This window comes from Chroicocephalus ridibundus, chromosome 2 (assembly GCF_963924245.1).
Source record: "Chroicocephalus ridibundus chromosome 2, bChrRid1.1, whole genome shotgun sequence".
Classification (NCBI taxonomy): Eukaryota; Metazoa; Chordata; class Aves; order Charadriiformes; family Laridae; genus Chroicocephalus; species Chroicocephalus ridibundus.
In genome coordinates, this window is record NC_086285.1 from 23,150,057 (window position 1) to 23,170,308 (window position 20,252).

The 20,252-nt window shown below is 41.7% G+C and overlaps 1 protein-coding gene across 4 annotated transcripts in view; it reads left to right on the plus strand.

Moving 5' to 3' along the window:
- The first annotated feature begins 6,188 nt into the window (after positions 1-6,188).
- CUBN (cubilin) overlaps positions 6,189-20,252 on the plus strand; it is a 153,936-nt gene continuing 139,872 nt past the window's right edge. For all 4 annotated transcript variants that reach the window (XR_010069821.1, XR_010069823.1, XR_010069822.1 and 1 more), the window contains exons 1-11: positions 6,189-6,344; positions 6,506-6,635; positions 6,975-7,067; positions 8,066-8,104; positions 8,875-8,976; positions 9,898-10,001; positions 13,663-13,789; positions 15,003-15,171; positions 15,948-16,079; positions 17,325-17,420; positions 17,945-18,066. Coding sequence is in view for 1 of the 4 variants with exons in the window: in XM_063324743.1 (XP_063180813.1) it covers positions 6,226-6,344; positions 6,506-6,635; positions 6,975-7,067; positions 8,066-8,104; positions 8,875-8,976; positions 9,898-10,001; positions 13,663-13,789; positions 15,003-15,171; positions 15,948-16,079; positions 17,325-17,420; positions 17,945-18,066 (1,233 nt within the window). In the remaining 3 variants the exon portion in view is untranslated. The remainder of the gene's footprint in view (positions 6,345-6,505; positions 6,636-6,974; positions 7,068-8,065; positions 8,105-8,874; positions 8,977-9,897; positions 10,002-13,662; positions 13,790-15,002; positions 15,172-15,947; positions 16,080-17,324; positions 17,421-17,944; positions 18,067-20,252) is intronic.

Here is a 20,252-nt window from a genome sequence, read left to right on the forward strand (position 1 = left end):
TCAGTTCACCCTTTGATTTCTCTTGTCTATTTGTTTGCTATTCATACTGAAGTTTTACACTCTGTTGGCTTAGTGAATAAATACTGAATTATATTTCTTTTCCTTAGCAGTTTAATGTATTTTGCCTCTTAGATATCTGAAACCACATGTATGCTCTGTGTATTTTTTTCTGCATAGTGTTTAAAGAACATGCCATACTAGTAAGGACGAGGAGACAAGGTAATAGTTGGTTAAGAACACTAGGCTTTTCTGGGCAGTCTTATATAAATAGTGTATGAAGTAGAAAAGTTAAAAGAAATACCCAGGAAAAATAATGTGAAAGTATAAGAATACTGGGGATAGAGCCCCAAATGAATTCCAGTAACCATTTTCCTTTTGCCTGTGCAAAGGTGAGTATTCTAGTATTGCAACCTCATTAGGGGAAGATTATGCTTGTTTAATAACAACTTATTTGAATAGATAACTGATATCCAAGACACCAGGGAAAATGAAGTACTGAGTAGTGATAGTATGTCAATTTAAATGTTATTGTGAAGAGTGTGTCTTATTTTTATCTTTATTTAGTTACAAAGGTTGGGGAATTTATTTAGCTGTTGAAGAAAAGAAAAATGTGGCCTTAGATGACCACACAGACATCTGTAAAGACAAGACAACTGAGTTGTTCTCTTTGACTTTCCTCCACCTGGTCCTTTTGACAGTGGGAGGAAGCATGGACAAGGGATCTTTTGGTAAGAGCTCTGAAGAAGCAAGAAGCAGAGTTGGAGGGGCTAAAATTGAGTGGAATGCACCACTTTTAGTGAGAGAGGGTTGTTGGAGGGAATTTCAGATGGCTGCTGGTTGTGTTGGGTACCCTTCACTGGGTAAATCTCACCCTAAAGTCTCCTCCAGTGGGCAGCCTCTCTGATTTTAAACACAAGAATATGTCCCAAAATCCCAGCTTTGTTGAGAGCATGTTTATCTTGTGCTGTTGTCCATGCACTGGGCTGTTGTACTGCAAACATTTTTAAATTGCAACCTGGCATTTGGAAGCAAAGAACATTGACAGTGCTAATATATTTTCTCATGCCTAGACAGTAATAAAGAGTTGTGATGAGTTCAAATGTTTGCCCTGTATGTATTTAAAAAATGAAACATCCCATTCTGTTTATAAATATCGTACTTTAAAATGGGATTCTAGTCAGAATTAATATTTCTGAGTGGCATTTTGACTGTATATTGATCTTACTTACCTTGTGGCATTACTCATTCATTGTACATGCATTGTAAGGTGAAGAGTTCAGAAGACCGGACAAGTTCATGGAATGAGAGTCCTTTGAGAGTACTGAATATGTAGACTTCTGGCTGAAAAAGTTCCCAAGCTGCAGATAAATGGAGGCCAAGAGAGTAGCTAGGAGAGGTACTGTATGTGCTTGCCCCTTCGGGTACCCTTCATTTCTTAACTACCTGCTTCTGTCCACTGTTGAGACAGGCAACTGCCCTAGATGGATCTTTTTCTAATCCAGTATGATCACTCTTACTTCCTTATATTTGTATGATGACAGAATGCCAATATTTGTAATCACTGCATCGATACAGGAAATGATTTATGGACGTAGCTCAGATCTAAGCCTCTTGATAAAGCCAACAGTACAGAATAGAACAAATCTGAGGGAGGCTGTGCAGTCAGGTCCATTCATGGCTTTAGGGTTATTAGTGGAGAAGAGTGACTATGCAAATGGAAGTCCCTAAAAATAACTCCAGTGTACGTTAAAGCAATTGGAATGTGCTAAAAGGACTGGAATAATCAATAGAAAAGAACAAAGCCAACGTAACTGACTGTAAACTTTTCATGAACCTAATTTCAAAAAAGAATGAAACAGAAAATTGGAAGCATCAAAGTGGTTGGTGGCTTGTAGAAACAACATGTGTAGGAACAAAAGTCAGAAAGACAGAGGAACTAAAATATGAGTCGCTTAATGAAACTAAAAAACTAATAAATGTTATAACCACCTTAATTTTGATAAAGACACACAGGGAGAATTAGGACAGTAGATCAATTCCAGCTGAAGTAGCTAACCAGATCAAAACTCATCTCTTTGCTAATGGCTATTAAAAACTGAAACCCCCAGATTTCCTGGCCGGTTAGTTTAACTTCATCAGCAGGTAACTTATTAACTTCATCAACTGTGTTGAGGGAGCAAAATCTTAAGCAGGTGTCAGAGGGCAGTATGCTGAGAAGTAGAAGAAATCCATAAGGAGTGGTGTGGGAAATGGAGCCTTGCAGCTGCTGTGGCCCCTGGGGAGGGTGCTGTGCCCATGAAACTCTCCAGAGACATGTAAAGAGAAGGAAGGAAGCGATGATGGGTGATTATGGGTAAGGGACAGAAAGGATTTTCAGAGTTACCCCTGTTTGATGTAAACCTTGTGGTTGTTGATCCTCCATATAGGGCCTAATACCAGCTTAGTGCTTGGTCGTCTTGGAGCTGTAGGAACACACCAGAAGTGCTGAGTTCGATACAGAGCACTGTTTACACTGGCAATTTGCACATTTGTACCATACAGGTAGGAGACGTGATTTCAGCTGAGGGGAAGCTCGGGTAAATATGCACTAGTCAGGATTAAACTGGCAACAGGGCTGGATTTGTAATTATTTGTAAATATTTGAATCATAACATTGAAGAGCAGGGATCTTTTTTGCACCTCTGGAACAAAATAAAGGATTATTTGTTAGTCTTTCATTAAAAAAATTAGCCAGGTTGGGATTCACAGCAATAGTTGGCTTTCCCCCATATGAAAAGGGAGCATTGTCACAGACTTGTGTCATGTCTCTGCATCTGAGTTGACTTCCTAGGTGCAATTAATGTGTATGTAATTTTTGGCCGTAATCTGAGTCAACTCTTGTCTTCTACAGCAGCTCTTTGCATTGCAGGCATGTACTCCTGGAGAAGGAGAGGGATACCACCATTTAATTTCACACAGCTACACAACATGGTGGTAAATTGTATTCCCTGCTAGTACAGGATGAATAGCCAGAGTTAGAGACAAATGCTCTATTACTTCTGCCAAATCTGTGCACAACCTATGCTCTTCAGAGGTGTTTCCTCAGCCATAAAGTCAGTGAGGTAATGAACGATGTGTCCCGGGAGGAGGGGTTCATGCCAGCTCTCTTTGTTAGAAAGAACAGCCCCTATTCTTATGCCAGACATTTGCAGGGTTTCCATTCTGCTCCTCCAAAAATGATGTCCCAATCCGATGTATTTCAGTAAAATTAAAAGGTGTGGACTTATTTTTCTCCTTAAAATGGTTTATAGATTTCCCAACTTGGCCAGCCTCAGCTGCATTCACTAGGAATAGAAAGTAAATTAACTAAAATCTGGAAGGTCTAATGAAATGGAAAATAGTGTGTCATGCCAAGTTTAGATGTCCAGAGCTCTCTTTCCACCCTATAATCAGTCCATAGACAAAGTCACCTTGTCTTAAGGTCAGACATTTTCTAAGCTATAATGCCTGCATGAAGAGAAGGTGAAAAGGGTTATTTCTTCTTCCTCCTTGCATTAGCAGCTTTCTCCTCATCCTCTAAGGTTTATTGCTTGTTGGTCATTTGGTATATTGGAGTTAATTAGTTGGAAAGGGGAGCTTGAATCAAGGATTGACAGGCAGCAGAAAGGGGCAATACATACTCACTATGCAAAAGAAGTGAATAGAGAAAAGGAAGGATTTTGTGGGTCAAAGCTAAAGTCCAGACTGAAAACTGTCAGCAGCAATGGACTTCGTGAGAGAAAGTCCTTGAAGTATGCATACATTCAGCCAGCCTGCTAGGAAGCGCAGGTTTAGTTGGCCCATAGTTTCTTCAAGTGTACACCCAACTGACAGTTATAAAAACTCTGTTAAAGACTGTTAAAACAAAAACCAAAATGAAACAAAAAGAGTAAAAAGCCCCAGACAGAACTGACATCATGAATGTTTGTGAGCAGTAGTTTAATGGACAGTACCAGGATACCCAGAGGCAGAAGGTGTCCTGTCGACTAGACAGAGCTGTCAATAATTTATTTATACTCTCCTATATGTGAACAGAGGTTTCAGAGTAAAGAGCAGAATAGGAAATTAAAAAATGTGTGAGGACAGATCCTCAGTTGATGTAAAATATAGTAACTCATTTGGATTGAATGGTGCAATGATAGTTTTCCACAACTGAGGATACAAGTCTGTATTTTCATGTAAACACTCTCCCCTGTGATGGCAAAGGACAACACATGGGGATTCCTCCTCAAGTTCCTCTGTTCTGGCAGCAATGGCTGGTAGACTCAGTCTCCTGGAGGCCATGGAGCAGGTGAATATCCAGAGAGCTGAGCTGCTGCTACTGCACCAGCAGGCGTGTGGGATGAGCTGCCTCCTGTGGGTTCAGGAGGAGCTTTACCTCTGGCCTTCCAGACCTCTAGGCAGTGGCAGTAACTGCTGGGTTACCTGCACCACAGTCTGTGTGAGCACAAGATGGTCAGCAGGCTAACGCTGTTCTGAATTGTGAGATATGTTTCTAAAAACACAGATAATAAAATGTAACAAAAATCTAGGTTTTATGCAAACAACAGAAAGTAATGGAGGTGGTGGGATGCAGCTGATGAAATCTTGGACATTGTAGTTATTCATAGTAAAGATCAAGTTATTATCTGTGGTACTACCACAAACATTAGCTGTCCTGGCTTCACATTCGTATTCACAGTCCACCTCTGTCTCTTTTTGAGGTGACATTAATATTTTTTGTCGCCACATCCAATCTCTTCCTAGAGTGCTTTGACCTCGTAACTTTTATGTCTGTGAAAGCTCTAGAGTTCATTCAGTACCCCAGCTCCAGGGCATGTCCCACGTGTCTGTGGGACATCTGTAGGTGACAAGTGCCAACTGAAGCAGAAAGGAAGGCTGAGCAGGGTTAGGAAGTGTAGGAGCTCTGTGGTCTCCATGAAGGTCTTGGGTATAAAGGATCAGTGAATGGTGGCTACTGTTACCTTCGAGCAAGAACAGCTACAACTGTTGCTGCTCTTTTCCCCCAGTAGAGTTTTGAAATGTGAGCAACATGAATGAGCTTTCTACTAAGCACAGAGGAAAACCAAAAAGAATGGTGGTTCTTTTTGCCCACGACAGGCCTGGATGTTCAGGTAGCTTCTAGCATGAGGAAGGAAAATACACTCAAAGCTCCCCTAAGCAGGGAGAGGAAAGCACAGCAAAGTCTTGTGCAAGGGGATTATGGAGACTCCTGCAAAAGCGGAAGGGAAGTGGGATGTTGGCTTTGCCATGGATGCCAGCCACAACAGCGTGGGGTCTCAGGAACAAGTACAGACAAGCATCTGGGTGGGACACTTCTTTTGAGAAGGCTGCAAGGTACTGCTGAAGGATAGAGGAAAATGGGGTCAAGATTGAAATTTTGGCTCTCAGAACATGTTAATTTGTATTTTTTCAATTACTTTTTAGCCTCCTTTGAATTCTTCCTTAGACTTCTGCATTTTCTATGTCTGGCCCTGAATTTGGGAGCCCTAGTGTGTACAATGAAGACAGTCTACACATGCCAAACAAAATGAAGTCCCCTTCGTAAGCGATTGTCTCCCCAGCATCTGGGGACTGAGTCATCCTTGAGTCAGAGCAACCATATTTGGTTAAAATTGTATTTTGCTGTTATAATCCATGGGATGCTGTTTGGTAATGCTAACTCGTTTGTGTCATCTGCCCAATGAATTACTGGCTGGAAGCTTCTCTTTCAATACAAATATTCCTTGCCAGCCACTGTGGGTTTTATATGTGGGTTTGGTGGTGGTTTTTTTTGGTAACAATTTAGGTCCTTTACTGCTGCTAAATACTCTTTCTTTTGCCTGCATGGTGCAGTGTGCTGGGAGAGTGAGCCTTTCCCGCAGTAGCCAGCTGCAGATTACAAGGTGCTCTGAGACCCAGGGGTGCTCAGCTGTACAAAGGTCAAAGACGTAATGATAAAATACAAGCGTATTTCAATTAATGATCTTTCAAAGCTCCTGAAACTGAAAGACAAAAAAAGAAAAAGGCATATAATGTCTAAACGATTTGCATGCTGTCGATCTTTAATTAAGACACTTGAGATAAATTTACCCTTGCAAGACAAGCCAGCAGCATGGGCACCCTGTGAATAAAGAGCTGTGTGAGAGCAAAGGGCACCTGGGCTCACCACAACACAGTCCAGCACTGGAGATTTCACTTCAAACGCAGGACAGCTGGAGGAGAGCAATGCTTTGGGCTGCTCCGGCTCCTGGGCGTTTAGTTGCATTATTATTACTTACTGGATTAAGCTGTGAATCAAACCACTATGAGAAAAAGAGGCAGAAAAGAACCATTTATGATGAGCAGTAAGTACTATTGCTTGCAGATGCATTTTTCATATGGTGGCTTCTAAGTGCCAGTAATGGCAACAGAATGGCGTTACTGCAGCACTTTTTTACATGCTCTTTGGCAGATATGTGTAACTAAATGATCTCTTTGTTGTTTTTTTTTTTCTGTAATACAACAGGCCTCGGTTGTCCTCAGAGCAGGGTAATTTAGTGTTCCATGCTGGCTCCAGCAAAAATATTGAATTTAGAACTGGACCACTGGGGAAAATAAAAATTAATGAAGAAGACCTTGCAGAACTTTTTAGCCAGGTGATACAGTTACTTTTCCTTAATATGTTTTTGTTTTCAGTTTTGCAGATTAATAGTTCAATTGTCTTCAGAATTTGTCTTAGCAAATGTTTGATGTGTTTTTTATGATTGTTGTTTTATATTATCTGTGTCAGCACTCTAATATGAAAGTAAGCTATTGCAGACTCATAAAGTAATTATGCCATTACAGAAAATAATTAAAAGATTAAATCGTGTATGTAACAGAGCTCCCTGTATTTAAGTGGACTTTATAATAGTAAAGTTAATCAAGAACAAAACTTTACTAAGCTTTTGAAAAAGCCATGCTTGTTTCGTATTATCTCTGTTGTTTAAATTTAGGTGAGAGAAAGTAATGCAGAGATTCAAGAACTTAAAAAAGCCGCTGGCGCCTCTCAGAACGTGTCCCAGCAGGTTGCTCTGCTGACCTCCAAGGTGAGCCATACCCTTGTGGTATCCTCCTCCAGTGTTCCCAGTTTTCGCTTCCTCAGATTAACATCATTACCTGATTCATTTTAGTATTTCTGGACTCCAATTCAGGGAACTGGGGCAGAGTCCATATTTAACACCAGCTCAGAGTCTGTGTTTAATGTTGAGATACTTATTCAGTAACTCTGGAGACAATGGAAATATTCCTGTAAATCCCATATTTTCCATTTACCAGGATTCTTCTTTTGAATCTCTTCAACATCTCTATGGACTATATCCTCTAATATTTATGGAAGTGAAATCTCACTAAATTCAGGAAATCGACTATATATGTTCTTACAGGTGTTACACAGACATTCCATTCCATAGGTGAAATGGGCCATAGGGGTTTGCAGTGGAAAGAAAAGACCTATGCAGTAGTTCTGTCTCTTCTCTCTACTAAAGATTTTTCTCCAACAGAAGATTTTGAAACCTGTGTCTGACTTGGTTTAAGTGTCTTTTGTTACAGTGTTGCCACAAGTTCCTTATAGGAAATATTTTAAGCCTAAGAGAACTCCCTTTAGGAAAATTGCGCTGATACGTATCCATCATATTCCCTGATTCAGTTTCAGCTTGCTGGTTGTGATTATAACCCACTGAGATATGGTGGACCTTTTCTTGGCTTTTGGTGTACTGTCTCAGACCTCCATCATTTGCATGGGCATAAGCACCCAAACAGCCCCATTGGAAAATTCACATTCTTAATGTTGAGCAGCTGAATACACTTCACAACACTGGCTCTCGCTTTTTGGAGATAAACTGGGACGTATTTGAGCTGTTATTTTCTGACCAGCCTAAAACACTGAAATCCCAGTGAGAGAGACCTGATTTGAACCTGACTGTCACCTGGTTTCACATCCCAGCTATTCTCTGTTCTCAAAAGAAAATATTTTGTTAGCCTGCCAGCATCCAGCATGTACCTCTGTGCTCACTCAAGCACAACACAATTTGCATTTCTCTTGCAGATCGTGAGTCTTGACAACAAACTTCAAAGCTTAGAACAGGTGAGTAAATGGGAAGCAAACTAGATCAAAAAAGGAAAACCAAGCCCCAAGTAAATAAAGTGAGGTTACAATGATTAAATAGCTAAATGATTTCTTTCCTCTCTTGCATTACTCAGGAAAATTTTTTTTGGTAACAGGAGGTTAAAAAAAGCCAAGATTTGTAGAGGAGGTGAAATGCCCTCTTACAAAATATAAACTGTGTAGGAGCCTGCATTCCTTAAAGAAAAAACCGCTGTAGACTCAAAAACAACTAGATACCAAGGAGAAGCAAATTCTTCCTTCACTGATCTGTCAAGAGGAAGGCTGCAGAACTCAAACTAAATTTCATATTGTACTGGAAACAGCTGATTTTCAACTGTCACCTGCTTCTCCACGAAGCTTGTGACAAGCCACAACTACAGCTGCCAGTTAAAGCAGTTATCAGATGAGTCACCCATGGAATCAAGAAGACAAGATAACCCTCCATCTAGACTCACAGCCTGCTGCCGAAGAACAGTGTCTATTAATATTTACTTCTTACAGGGCTTTTCTCATCCTAGTGCTTGCAGCTGGCCATCTTGTGTAAGACCAATCATTTTAGTCATTATTTTGTACAAGGAAGAGCGAAACAGCTCAAAGACTTTACAAATCAACCTTGCTGAAAAAAAAAGGGGGGGGGGGAACCCAAGAAAGCATGAAAAAAAAAAGAAAAAGGTTTGTCTTGAAAATAAATGCTAATGAAACAGCAAATAAGCAGGAACCTAATTTTCTGTTCTTTTCCTGGATTTCAGGCTATCCAGAGGAAAGCCTGCAGTAGTAACCCCTGTGAGAACTCAGGGACCTGTGTAAACTCACTGGATGGTTTCTTTTGCCTCTGTCCCAGCAACTGGCAGGTGAGTCTTCAGCCTCCTTCAATACAGAGTGTGTTAATTGTAAGGATACAACTGACAGTGTAATTGTGATGAAGCGTAGCATTTTAGGGTTGCTCAGGACAGAGTGAGATATACTGAACAGCAAAGCAGCAGTATCACACTCGTTTGGTTGAAGGGCAACACATTTGCTTCTCAACAGTATCAATATATACCAAAAAAGTGAACTGTAAACCACTGGGCCAGCCCCTGCACTGTTATATGCAGGCGATGGCCCATGAAGTCAGTGATGCTTGGCAGTTCCCACAGCAGAGAATTAGTCTTTGATTTTTGCTGAGTGGAGTGAACTGAACTGCATGCCTTGGTGTTGATGTTACGCAAGCATAGAGAGAGAATAGGGGATGGGAATGATGTTTATTCAAGCTCAGACAAATGGGGATGTAAGTAATCAACCCCATTCTGAGTTTTTTAAATCCAAAGACTTTACTGGCATAGGCTTTAATGGTTCTGTTACATGCACTAGACATGGAAAAGTTATATCTTCTTTTCAAAGGCTCTCAACCTGAAAGTTGTTCCAGCAAGATTTGGGTCAAAATTGCTGTGCTTTCAGTCTTTATAAAACAGCATCTCCTGATAGAAACAGTTTGAAAGAAAGTTTTCTGAGCCTTTTGCTAGCAAGTTGGGAAGTAGGGGGGATGACAGTACTGTGCAGTCCATATGCTTTCTATAAACATCTGAAATATTTTATCCCTCACCTGACTGATAAACAGGGTCACAGAAACACAGCTGAAAAATAGAGTTTTGTTATAATGTTTCGTAAGGGAAGCTGTGTTGATAGCGGTCCATGGTTTGTATATCTTTGGGAACTATATTAAACATTGGCTCCATGGTTTGCTTCGTTTCTCAGTTATTTGGAAAATAAACTGGTTTTCCATTTCATCTTAGGGCCTCCTGTGCTCAGTGGATGTTAATGAATGCCAGATTTATGCTGGAACAGTGCTAGGCTGCCAGAATGGAGCCACTTGTGTGAACACACCAGGCAGCTACAGGTAACTTTTCAAAGCTATACACAAAACCCCAATGTAAAATACTTTGGTACTTTTGTACCCCATGTCACACCTGCAGCACAAGTTCTAGGAATAAGTCTGTTTAGTATCTATGCACTATAATCCCTCGAGTCTGAGAGAATCTAAAATCCTCAGTACACGGTACACCCAAGCCCACCGCAAACACAGAAGGCCCTCTGAAGCCACCGCCTGCTTTGAGACAAGAAGAGCAGCAAGAAACAGATTTATGACACAGCCATGCTGCAAATCGGAGACAGGCTCTGGTGACCTGGCTCTCCATTGTAGGTGCAGATGCTTTAATGGAAATTAACTGCACCATGGTGTGCCAATGGGGCGGTGAGATGCACCATGCTGGTCTGTAACCAGCACTCGCCAATGTGCCCATCTAGCAGAGCCACGTTATCATCCCTCCGTTATCACCTACCCCTTGAGACCGACAGGAGTGAGGAGATGAAGGAGGTGAACAGCTTTGGCCCAGCAAAGGCTTTGAGCTGTTGGAAATCTCCTGAGTAGATGGGCACCCTTGATCACTGGCATTCCCAGCACACAACATTATACTGAGAAATGCCTTTAGCCCCTCCAGAAATGCGGGCACTGCTGAGGTGGCAGCAGAGCAGGCAATGCACAGTGCTGCCAGGCAGAAAGGGAGGAGAAATGCAGCCAGCTGGCCAGGAGGGTGCCTGGGCTGCCCATGTGCAGGCCCCCGTAGACATGAGGTCCCTGGAGCATATCCTTCTCGGCTGTGCCCAGCTTCTTAGGAAAACTGCTCTTGTTTACAGAGCAAGTCAGCCTGTGAACATTCTGCATCTTATTTTCCAAGATGTCAAATAATGTGGTAAATAAATAACTTTCAGATATAATACAAAGCTCTCCCTGTGCAATGGGAACAAGCAGGCTGGAAAGCATGACACAGCTTTCTGCAAAACATTTTGTCTCCTGCTTCAGCATGAAAATCTTAGCCCCCACAAATATTTGCTTGTAGTGCTTATAGTGCTTTGTCACTGGCTTATAGTGCTTTGTCAGTTCTCAGAACTTCACCAAGGTTCTCTTCCAAGAACCTTCCCTTCTTCCTTGGAGAAGGGAAGTTCTCCTGCAGTGGTCCTCACACTTCAGCTTTAACACAGAGCCCGCTGAGGTGTCACTGGTGCGTGATGCTTCCTGCCAGCTTTTCTTTGATTTTAAAGGATGTTTGTAGCTTGCCTGCAGCTGTTCCTAACACTGATATTTGTCAAGGAAACGACACACAAAGCAGCCTGCCTTTACTTGGTTTTTCTTACTGTGCTGTACAGGTCTGTGACTAAATTAAGGTTTGAGAGGAACCTCTCAAACTCTCTGCCTTTCTCACAAGTGTTGTCATTGGGTTAGTACAGTCATGATTCCTGTAAGATTCTTCCCAATGTAATTCTTGCCCTCCTTTGTACCTGCTGAATCAGTGCTTCCTGAAATGAACCTCTTCATAAGTCGTCCAAATGTTAATATTACTGCTTTTGCATTATGCCTTCAGGATTATTGAGGGCATTGAGGGATTATTTAGCCCTTTCCCCAACCCCATTGTACTGCCTTCACAGTCTCCCTTCACGTGCTGTCTATCTGTCTTCTGTGTACTCCCCATATGCTAAGTCCATCCAGGTAGAGCATGACACGGCTCTTTTCAACAACTGTGGGAACATTGCTGTTAGTTTTTCTAGGGCCCAGCAACCCAGGTGACCCCAGTCCTGCTCTGGTGTAGTTCTGTGCACCAGCATGCAACGCGGGCAAATGGTGATATTTGACTTTCCATAGCCCCCAGTGATAATGCCAGGTAAAGGGTGGTACTGGATCAAGTACCATCAAATGGAGCATGAAGCAGTCTTCACTGCCTGTTCAGATTCTTCACTTGCATGCTTCAAGCCATAATTCAGAAAAGCACTGGAGTATGAGGATAAAAGATCAGGTGTTCAGGAAACACCTTCCTGAATCAGGGCATTAACAGGACATTGCATCACTTGGATGAAAGGCTGTGAGAGTCCCCATGTCCCTCAGACTTTTGTGTCAGAATCAAAATAATGGAGGCCTCATCACAATGTGCCATCAGCAATGGGAGAGAATGAAGGCAGCACATTGCAATTTGGCTAAAGCTCCTTGCAGCATGACTGCTTCTTGAAGATGTTCTCTCAGCAACTTAGTTGGGTAGCAGATTAATCTTTGCCAGACTAGGCAGGAGCCAGTGGCGTTGTCCTCCTCCTTTGGAGCCGTTCTGATTGCCTTGCTGTGTCCTTTGAAGTTGAACATGAATCTCTGAACGTACTTTGAACATACAAAGGTGATCCGGTTCCCCGACCTGTTGCCTCTCTGCTTGCCCACTTTGAGCTACCGCGCTGGCGAGATGGTGTTGGTCTATCTGCCCTCTCTTACAATAATCAACATGCTGCCTTACAGTACTGCAGACTGCAGTTAAGCATTAAGCTATTGTGGTTTTTTTAAGCCTAAGTTCATCCAGGTTGCTTGTCCTGGGTGCAGCGTTTAGTTACCTGCAATTGTCTTATCAAACTGCTACTTTCAGCTCAGCACGTGACACCCTGGCAAGGACAGTAGCAGCTTATTAATAAATTGCTCCAAGGTCCAGATCAGACGCACTGTAAAACCCTGATTCAAACTCTGCAGATAGTTGCTTTTACAGAGTAGTTTTCTTTAGCCAGCTTAAAAGCAATTCAACAAGAGTGTCTACCTGCCATATGTCTCTGCGAGGAGCAGACATCAGCAGACATCACAGCATATAACTTACAACCAGATAAGTGTCTCACTGTCATTTTAATAAAAAGCTAGTATAAACTGATAGGAGGCTTTCTGCAGGTTCAGATCACTTTCAGGTGTATTTCAGAGCCTCAGATTTGGTCCATGTGGAAATAAAGGGTCAGAGAAAAGGGAAATGTTACTTGATGGCTTAAGAAGCTCTCAATTTCAGTTCCACCACGTATGCACAATGCTGTGACTAAAGTGTGCCCTATAAATAGCAATGTGATGCAGCTGGCAACCTGCAAGCCAGATCCCCTCTGCAGGATGCATCCCTTCAGCCCACTACTCTGTTCTTCCCACCCCATCAGCCCCATATGCCTCCTCCTGCCTGTCATACCTGAAAGCTGGCTGTTGCTGAGAGAACAGCTGCCACATGCTGAGGTGTGGGTGTGAAGGTCACCCCCTCTCTGCAACAGGCCAGACATGGCATTTCTGCATATTGCTAGAGGTAGGGGTTCGGGCACTTGGCATCATATGTGAGGGTCATAAACTGAAACACAAGATGTCGGTGCTCTCTGACTGAAGTGGGGATTTCCGGGCTCATACTCTGCCGAAGTCTCATGTTAGACATTTCTTTTTTTCTGGATTTGCACTTATGAATGTAAAAAAAGGCTGTGAATTCTCCCATAGGGTCAGACACTCATGGATATACACGAGTCCCACGAGATTCTTGAGTCGCCGCTGAACAAGTGCCTTGCCTCTGTGCATGATTAATAATAGGTTCGTCAGTATTGCTAAATAGAGGGATTTCATAAGAAACACCACATAAATAAAAGAGTGTGGAATGATCTCTTAGTATGGCAATATGTGTTCTTTAAGTGCTATATATAAATGACATTTTGATTTTTCTGCCTGCTTTCACCACTAGCTGCTCCTGTACTCCAGAAACATACGGACCTCACTGTGCCTTGAAGTTTGATGACTGTCAGGGAGGATCTGAGATGCTCTGTGGGCATGGCACCTGTGTAGATGCAGACAGGGATCAGCCCAACAAGGTAAGGAGCAACATACAAGTTGTGCATAAGCACAGCATGAATAAGCACCAAATAATGCCGAGCACCACAAAACTGCGTAGCACCTGCTGCTGCTGAAAAACAGCAAGAAATGCCTCTGTACAACATAACCTAACCTCCCTGTTGTCCCACGGACAGCAGAAAGAGTTGAAAATGCCTTGTGTCTTGTTACAGGTACTTGTCATAGTATCAATATCGACTACTACATCCATAGGGAGCTTGGGAATATTCTTTGAATAGTCAAAGTTGTACTTGAAGCATAATATTCTTACTGTTCATTATTTGGGGAGTTCTAAGCTGCTAGAATATTTTATTACTTAAATGATTAAGAAGAACAAACATCATGAATCTGTTTTTTCCTGGGAAAAGGCATACCCATGGAGCATTATCGTCAGTGGCCTGGGAGCTGCCTCTCAGAGCAGCCCTCCAAAACTACCCTGGCATGCCTGTGCTCTTTAACACTCCTATACACCCATGCACCATTCCAGATACACCACATATTCTCCGTGCTATGCTATAAAATCATTCTTTTGCTCAATTTGTAAAAGCTTTCACAGCTCATCACTTGTTTTCTGCTCATTTCTGTGGAGAAAGCTTTTCAAAAGGGTTCAGTGTTGGCTTAACAGTGTCTGCTCCTGTGACAGTCAACAATAAAGCTCCCATTAGCTTTAATTGGACCAAAGCTAGAAAAATGCTGAAATCTGGCCATTAGTTAAGTTTACTAGAGAGAAAATTGTTTTCCTCAAAGGAAATGTATATTTGCAATTTTATGTCAGTGCTGCACATGGCACAGATTACTGAATAGTTTGCTTAGAAGAAAACAGCCAAGCTGATTTCAGGTTGCTTGCAGTGATCTGTTTACCCTGGTTACAAAGCAAGTTGATGACTTTTAATTATGTTTATGTACAGCTCATAATTGCTGTTCATTTTCTCTGGGAGCTTTGGGGTAAATTACAAGTTTCTTTTATGAACCTAATGAATAAGCCTGTTGCTGGTTCCATAATCTAAATAGGTAGATTCAGAGGAAGAAATAGACTGAGAAAACTACCAAAGCAACTTGTAAAACAGAATGTGCGCTACCATGTAATGCCCTGAAAGCTTTCTTGCTGTGGTTTGAAAGGCATTTTTATAAAATAAACTCCTCCTGCACTTTTCTTGGCTGTTCTAACTGTCTTAAATATGTTTGCTGTGGCAGCCCAAGTACCGCTGTATCTGTGACACTGGCTGGATGTCCCCTCCTGGCAGCCCTGCCTGCAGTGCTGATATAGATGAATGCAGCCTCCCTAATCATCCGTGTTCACATAATCCGCCTGTGCAGTGCCACAACACACCGGGCTCCTATCGGTGTGGTCCCTGCCCTACAGGTATCACATCCTTCTGTGCTCTCAGGTGGGATGGGGTGGCAGCAGGTAGTACTGCCTGTGTGTTGTAATCACAGACACAGCATCCAGATGAGAGCAACTCCATGAACTGCTTTTGTCTGTATCGAGGGAATAAATGCCTCCAGGTTGTCTTATCTGGGTAAAGTAGGCAGTGGAGTCGAATGCACAATTTATCCCACCGTAAACTGAGCATCTGAATAGATCTGATGTACCTTCGTGTCCCTCTTGTCCTATTACCTTCATGTAGTAGGTCCAAGGTACCTTCACGTCCATCTGCTCGCTGCCCTAAGGCAATATAAAAATGTATTTGTCCCCTCAAGCCATATAACCTATGATTCCTCTTCCTGAGTTGGGTAGGTAGTGTGTATAGAAGGGGTATTCAAAGTATATCGTAACTGGAGTTATGATAAAGCTTTGCTCCAAATTGTACATGTGCTTTTGCTTCAAACTGTACATGCATCCACTAGACCAGAACTGCCTCCTCTTAAGGTAAAATGTTTTTGATTCTGGAATATTCAGAATACAGTTAAACTAAAATGTTCTTGCACACACATCTCCACTCTAGTGTGTTTATAACCTATTTTGCAGACCAGTATTAATTTTCACCAGTTATTAGAGGGACAGGTCTGCTCTTGGGTTAATGAAATAAAATTCAAAAGTCATATTTTTCAGCTCTATGAAAAGATCTAGTCAAAGAAAAAAATGAAAAGCCAGGCACTTTCTATTTTAATGTCTCTCTCTCCTGTGTTTCTTTTTAGGCTGGCAAGGAAATGGCTACAGTTGCCAAGACATTGATGAATGTGAAAGTAATAATGGAGGCTGCTCCACAGCACCGATGGTTCAATGTATCAACACAATGGGATCCTTCCACTGTGGGCTCTGTCCACCAGGTAAAATGGATTTTTTTGTTGATAAAACTCTAGAAAGGCTTAAAAGATGAAGATTCAACACATGTGAGCCTGTTTTATGGTAGACTTAAGGGGAAGATTGGTTTTATATATAGAAGTGTCGCACACACAAAGCAATACCGTAATATAGAATGCTGTCGTGGTTTGGGCTGGGCTGGCTGCTAAATGAATGACAGATGCTCTGCTCTGCAGAGTCCAAGTATATTCAAACTGCTTCAGCTATTAATGAATATTTTGTAGAGTATGTCTCTAATGATGATCTTCTGAAATGTGTTTCTCTTGTGCTAGGTAGCCCTTTTCAGTGTTAGAGCCATGATTTGGCAAAGTATGTCCTTTATAAAATCATTAATGGGAAACAGGGATTGCGTAATTATGCTAGTATTTTCATTGTCTGTATTCATTGTATCCTGTGTGCCATAAATCAGCTGTATTGTCTGGCTTAAAAAAGCATAGATAATTGTTTGTCATGCTCTGAATGCTGTCGAAGAAGGCAGTGTTTCTATTGCAGTACAGGTCAAGCCGTGGAAGTCGTGACTTACAGCTTTATAATTTGCACTTTATGATTTAAAATGCTTTATAAAATGCATGCTATCAGTACTAGAGATGCTAGCAGGAAAACGTGTTTCTAACTGACCTTTCAATTGCTACTTAAATGACAATAGACTGCAGGTAGTGAAGGCTCTTGGTTACTGAGCGCTGAAGTGCTATCACCATGCTGGAAATGCAGCCTCAGACAAATTTTGATGTGGTGTAGTGGACCTCAGCTCTGGCCATGCAGAGTCATGCTGCAGGACTTTGGTCCTGCTGAGCCTCCTGAGAGGAGCTGGATGTTGTGCCCTACCCAAGGGCAGCTCTGGTGCGCAGCGGGAAGCCTGGAGGAGGTCGGGTCTGGCTGGATGCAGAAGTGCAGGGAGGGCAGCACATGGTGGCTGAGAGAGCTGAGCTCCTATGGCCTCACTCTGACCCCACCTATATTTGCCTAATGCTAATATATCTTTTTTCTAAAATCACGGGAGGATTTAGTTAAGATCAGAATTCATCCCTGCAATGTAGAAACCACAACAAATATGCCAGGATATACTCCAGTGGTGATCTCAAATTTTTAACTGCAGAAGACTATGATTTTATACCATAAATTAGTTCTTTTTCTCACCCAATGATTGTGTTGCTGTCGAGACTCAGAGAATGTAGTTTGTTATGAACTAACTGAGATTTACCTCTGAACAGGTTATGAGGGGGATGGACAAACATGTACCCAGGTTGATATCTGCTTAATAAATAATGGAGGGTGCCATCCTTTGGCTACTTGTACCTCAGCTCCAGGTATGTAAGTAATACCAGTGTGAATCTAAAGGAGGGTCTGGTTAGGCTGAATCCACTTTGTAGCACCTCATTTATATTGTAGCCCCTCCTCCGCAATCAGTTTAGCCTCACCCGAATGAGTTTACAGGCAGGTTAGCTAAAGCCAGCAGGCCTTTCCACAAACACTAACAGAAATAGATTTAGGCTCCACCAAAGGGCAGATTTCATCATAAAAGTGTGGAGATCTTCAACTTTTTCATGGCAGTTTTCCAATTTCAGCCACTTTTACTGTTCTTCTCCTTTCCGTATAATACCCTTTGACTACTCCTATCACTTCCCATGAAGGTGAGCTTGGACTCTCAGATACCCATAACAAAGCAACAGTAAGGATCTTTCCATAGTCAAACTGGGCACTGACCAAGGAAGGTATCAAAAGATTGAATAAGTTAGAATTCTATAAACGTCAAGGACCTTTACTGTCATGGTTGGTATTCTCATTACAACAAGGACCAAATTATTTTCTGTATCTTGTCTCATCTTTCAAGGGACAATTCCATTTTGTTCCTGCACATCTGGGTACACTGGAAGTGGATATGGGCCAAATGGGTGCTCTCCTCTCAGTGATATCTGTCAGCTGCAAAATCCTTGTGCAAATGGGCAGTGCTTGGTAAGTGCTGGACTCCTCGCAATTCGTGACAACACTGTGTAGTTGTAACCAGGAAAGGCAGGGAGACTGGTGAGACTGAAAGCTGAGTGCAGACACACTAAAGGTAATGAGGTAAGGTCAGCGGGGAATGGGAGATCAACAGATATACCTGGGGAAAACAAAGTGAGTTTCAGGGCACACAAGCCATTTCTTTGTGTTTGAAGTAGAGCAGAAATCTTGGCACTAATAACCTGAGAAGTTGTTGGTGGCTAGCAATAGGATGCTGGTGCTGGTTGGGGAGAACTGGTGAATGGCTGTCCCTGGTGGGGCAGCAAAGTGATTTACCATCTTGGATCATGGAGGAATTACCTATGATAATAAACCCATTAACTCTGCTGACCTTCAGACTGCTAATATCTGGTACAGTTAGTTATATGTTCCTAGGCTGATCTTGTGAGATCCCCTCCAGGAGTCTCAGGCTGTTTATATGGATATGGAAAGGGTGTTTCATGGGAACTGATGGTAGTCCCGCTGGTAACTGAGTGTTTTGGACCTTTGCTGATTGGTGGTGTGAATTCATTCTCATGCACTGCGACTATTTAACTTGTCCACATGGAACCTGTGAAGGCCTTTTGGCTTCCTCAGGGAGGTGTGCTGTGCTCAAGAAAGTCCACGCTGTGCACCTGGGGATTTTGATAATTCTGTTGTGGAGGATATTTATTATTATGGTTTTGGAGAAATGTTTGCAAATCGTAAATTTGCTGTTCCAGTAGAGTCTGATCCCATTTGTCCATATTGCTCTGTAGACATCCTCCTTTTGATGATCCTGGGAGGCAGGGGGAAAATTGGACATACAATGTGGACTTGGTAGTGTTAGGTGAAAGGTTGGATTCAATGATCTTAAGGGTCTTTTCCAACCTAAATGATTCTATGATTCTATGATATGTTACCTTTCCCTTCTCCCATTTTCTGTGTGAAAGGAGACGATCCCCTCACCTCCACTCCACCACTTACCATCATTCCTTGCTCTCTCTTCTGTTCTCTGTACTTGTTGTCTTTTCACCCAGGTATTTAAAGAGCGTTTTGTGCCCAGATCTAATCTACTTTTTCTGACTATTTAGAAACTACTTATTTTAGTCAGTCTATTAAAAGATATGACGTCTTCCCCTAAATATATCCTAACATACAACTGTAGGCATTCATAGCTACAAACTACTACTTAAAGATAATAACACAGTCAGATACTTCAGTAATGGGACTACAGAAGCATCTAATAAAATAGAGGAACAGCAGAGCTATATTTGGCCAGCATAATGACAGATGAAGTGTAATGTTAATTGAAAATCAGGCAATGCAGATCACAAAACACCTTTTTGTCTTCTAAAGCAGCAGTCTGAGTCCTAATTCAAAATCAAGATCCTCTTCCATCATACTGAAAATCTCTGTTCAGGACACAGAGGACGTGAACAGAGAATGCAAAAGGAAACAGAGAATATAGCACACTGATTGTATGTCATCAAAGATGGTATTGTTAGCACTTGCCTTGGAATACCATGTTCTGCTTTACCTGTAAAAAGCATGTCTAGAAAACAAGAAATATAAGGAAAGAGGACATAAGAAATGAAAAGTTAGAGATATGAAAAAACTTGATTATAAGGAGAAGCAGTAAAGATTGAGACAAAAGAAATGGAAGAGAGACATACAGAATAAGGAATAATGCAGAGAAGGCAATGAAATTGTTCCCATTTAACATCCCTCAGGGTGAAAATGAAAGCTAACAGCCCACGTAACTGCAGTGCAGACTTCCTAGAGAATAGGTTTGAGAGAAATGATTTATAAACCACTGTTATCTTCACTTGCTATTTATAAAGTTTAGATAAAATGATTGACTTGTTTCTAGGGTGATCATTTCAAAGCCAAGCAAACAGTTTTCTGAATGGCTAAACGAATACAGATTTTGACTTTTTAGAAAGTAATTTGAAAGAGCCCTGCAAAGAAATAACTTAATAGAAAAAAACAAAGATCTGGATAATCTAATTAGGCTTCGGGTTTATTTTGGTATTCTCCAGTGACCATCAAAGCTGTTAAATTCCAAATGTTTTATTTCTTTGCTCTGATATCTCCACATAAAATAAGTGTAAATATCATTCTTTCTGCTGACTGCATTGATTCCTTTAGGTGATCCATGCTCATTAAGTTTATTGCAT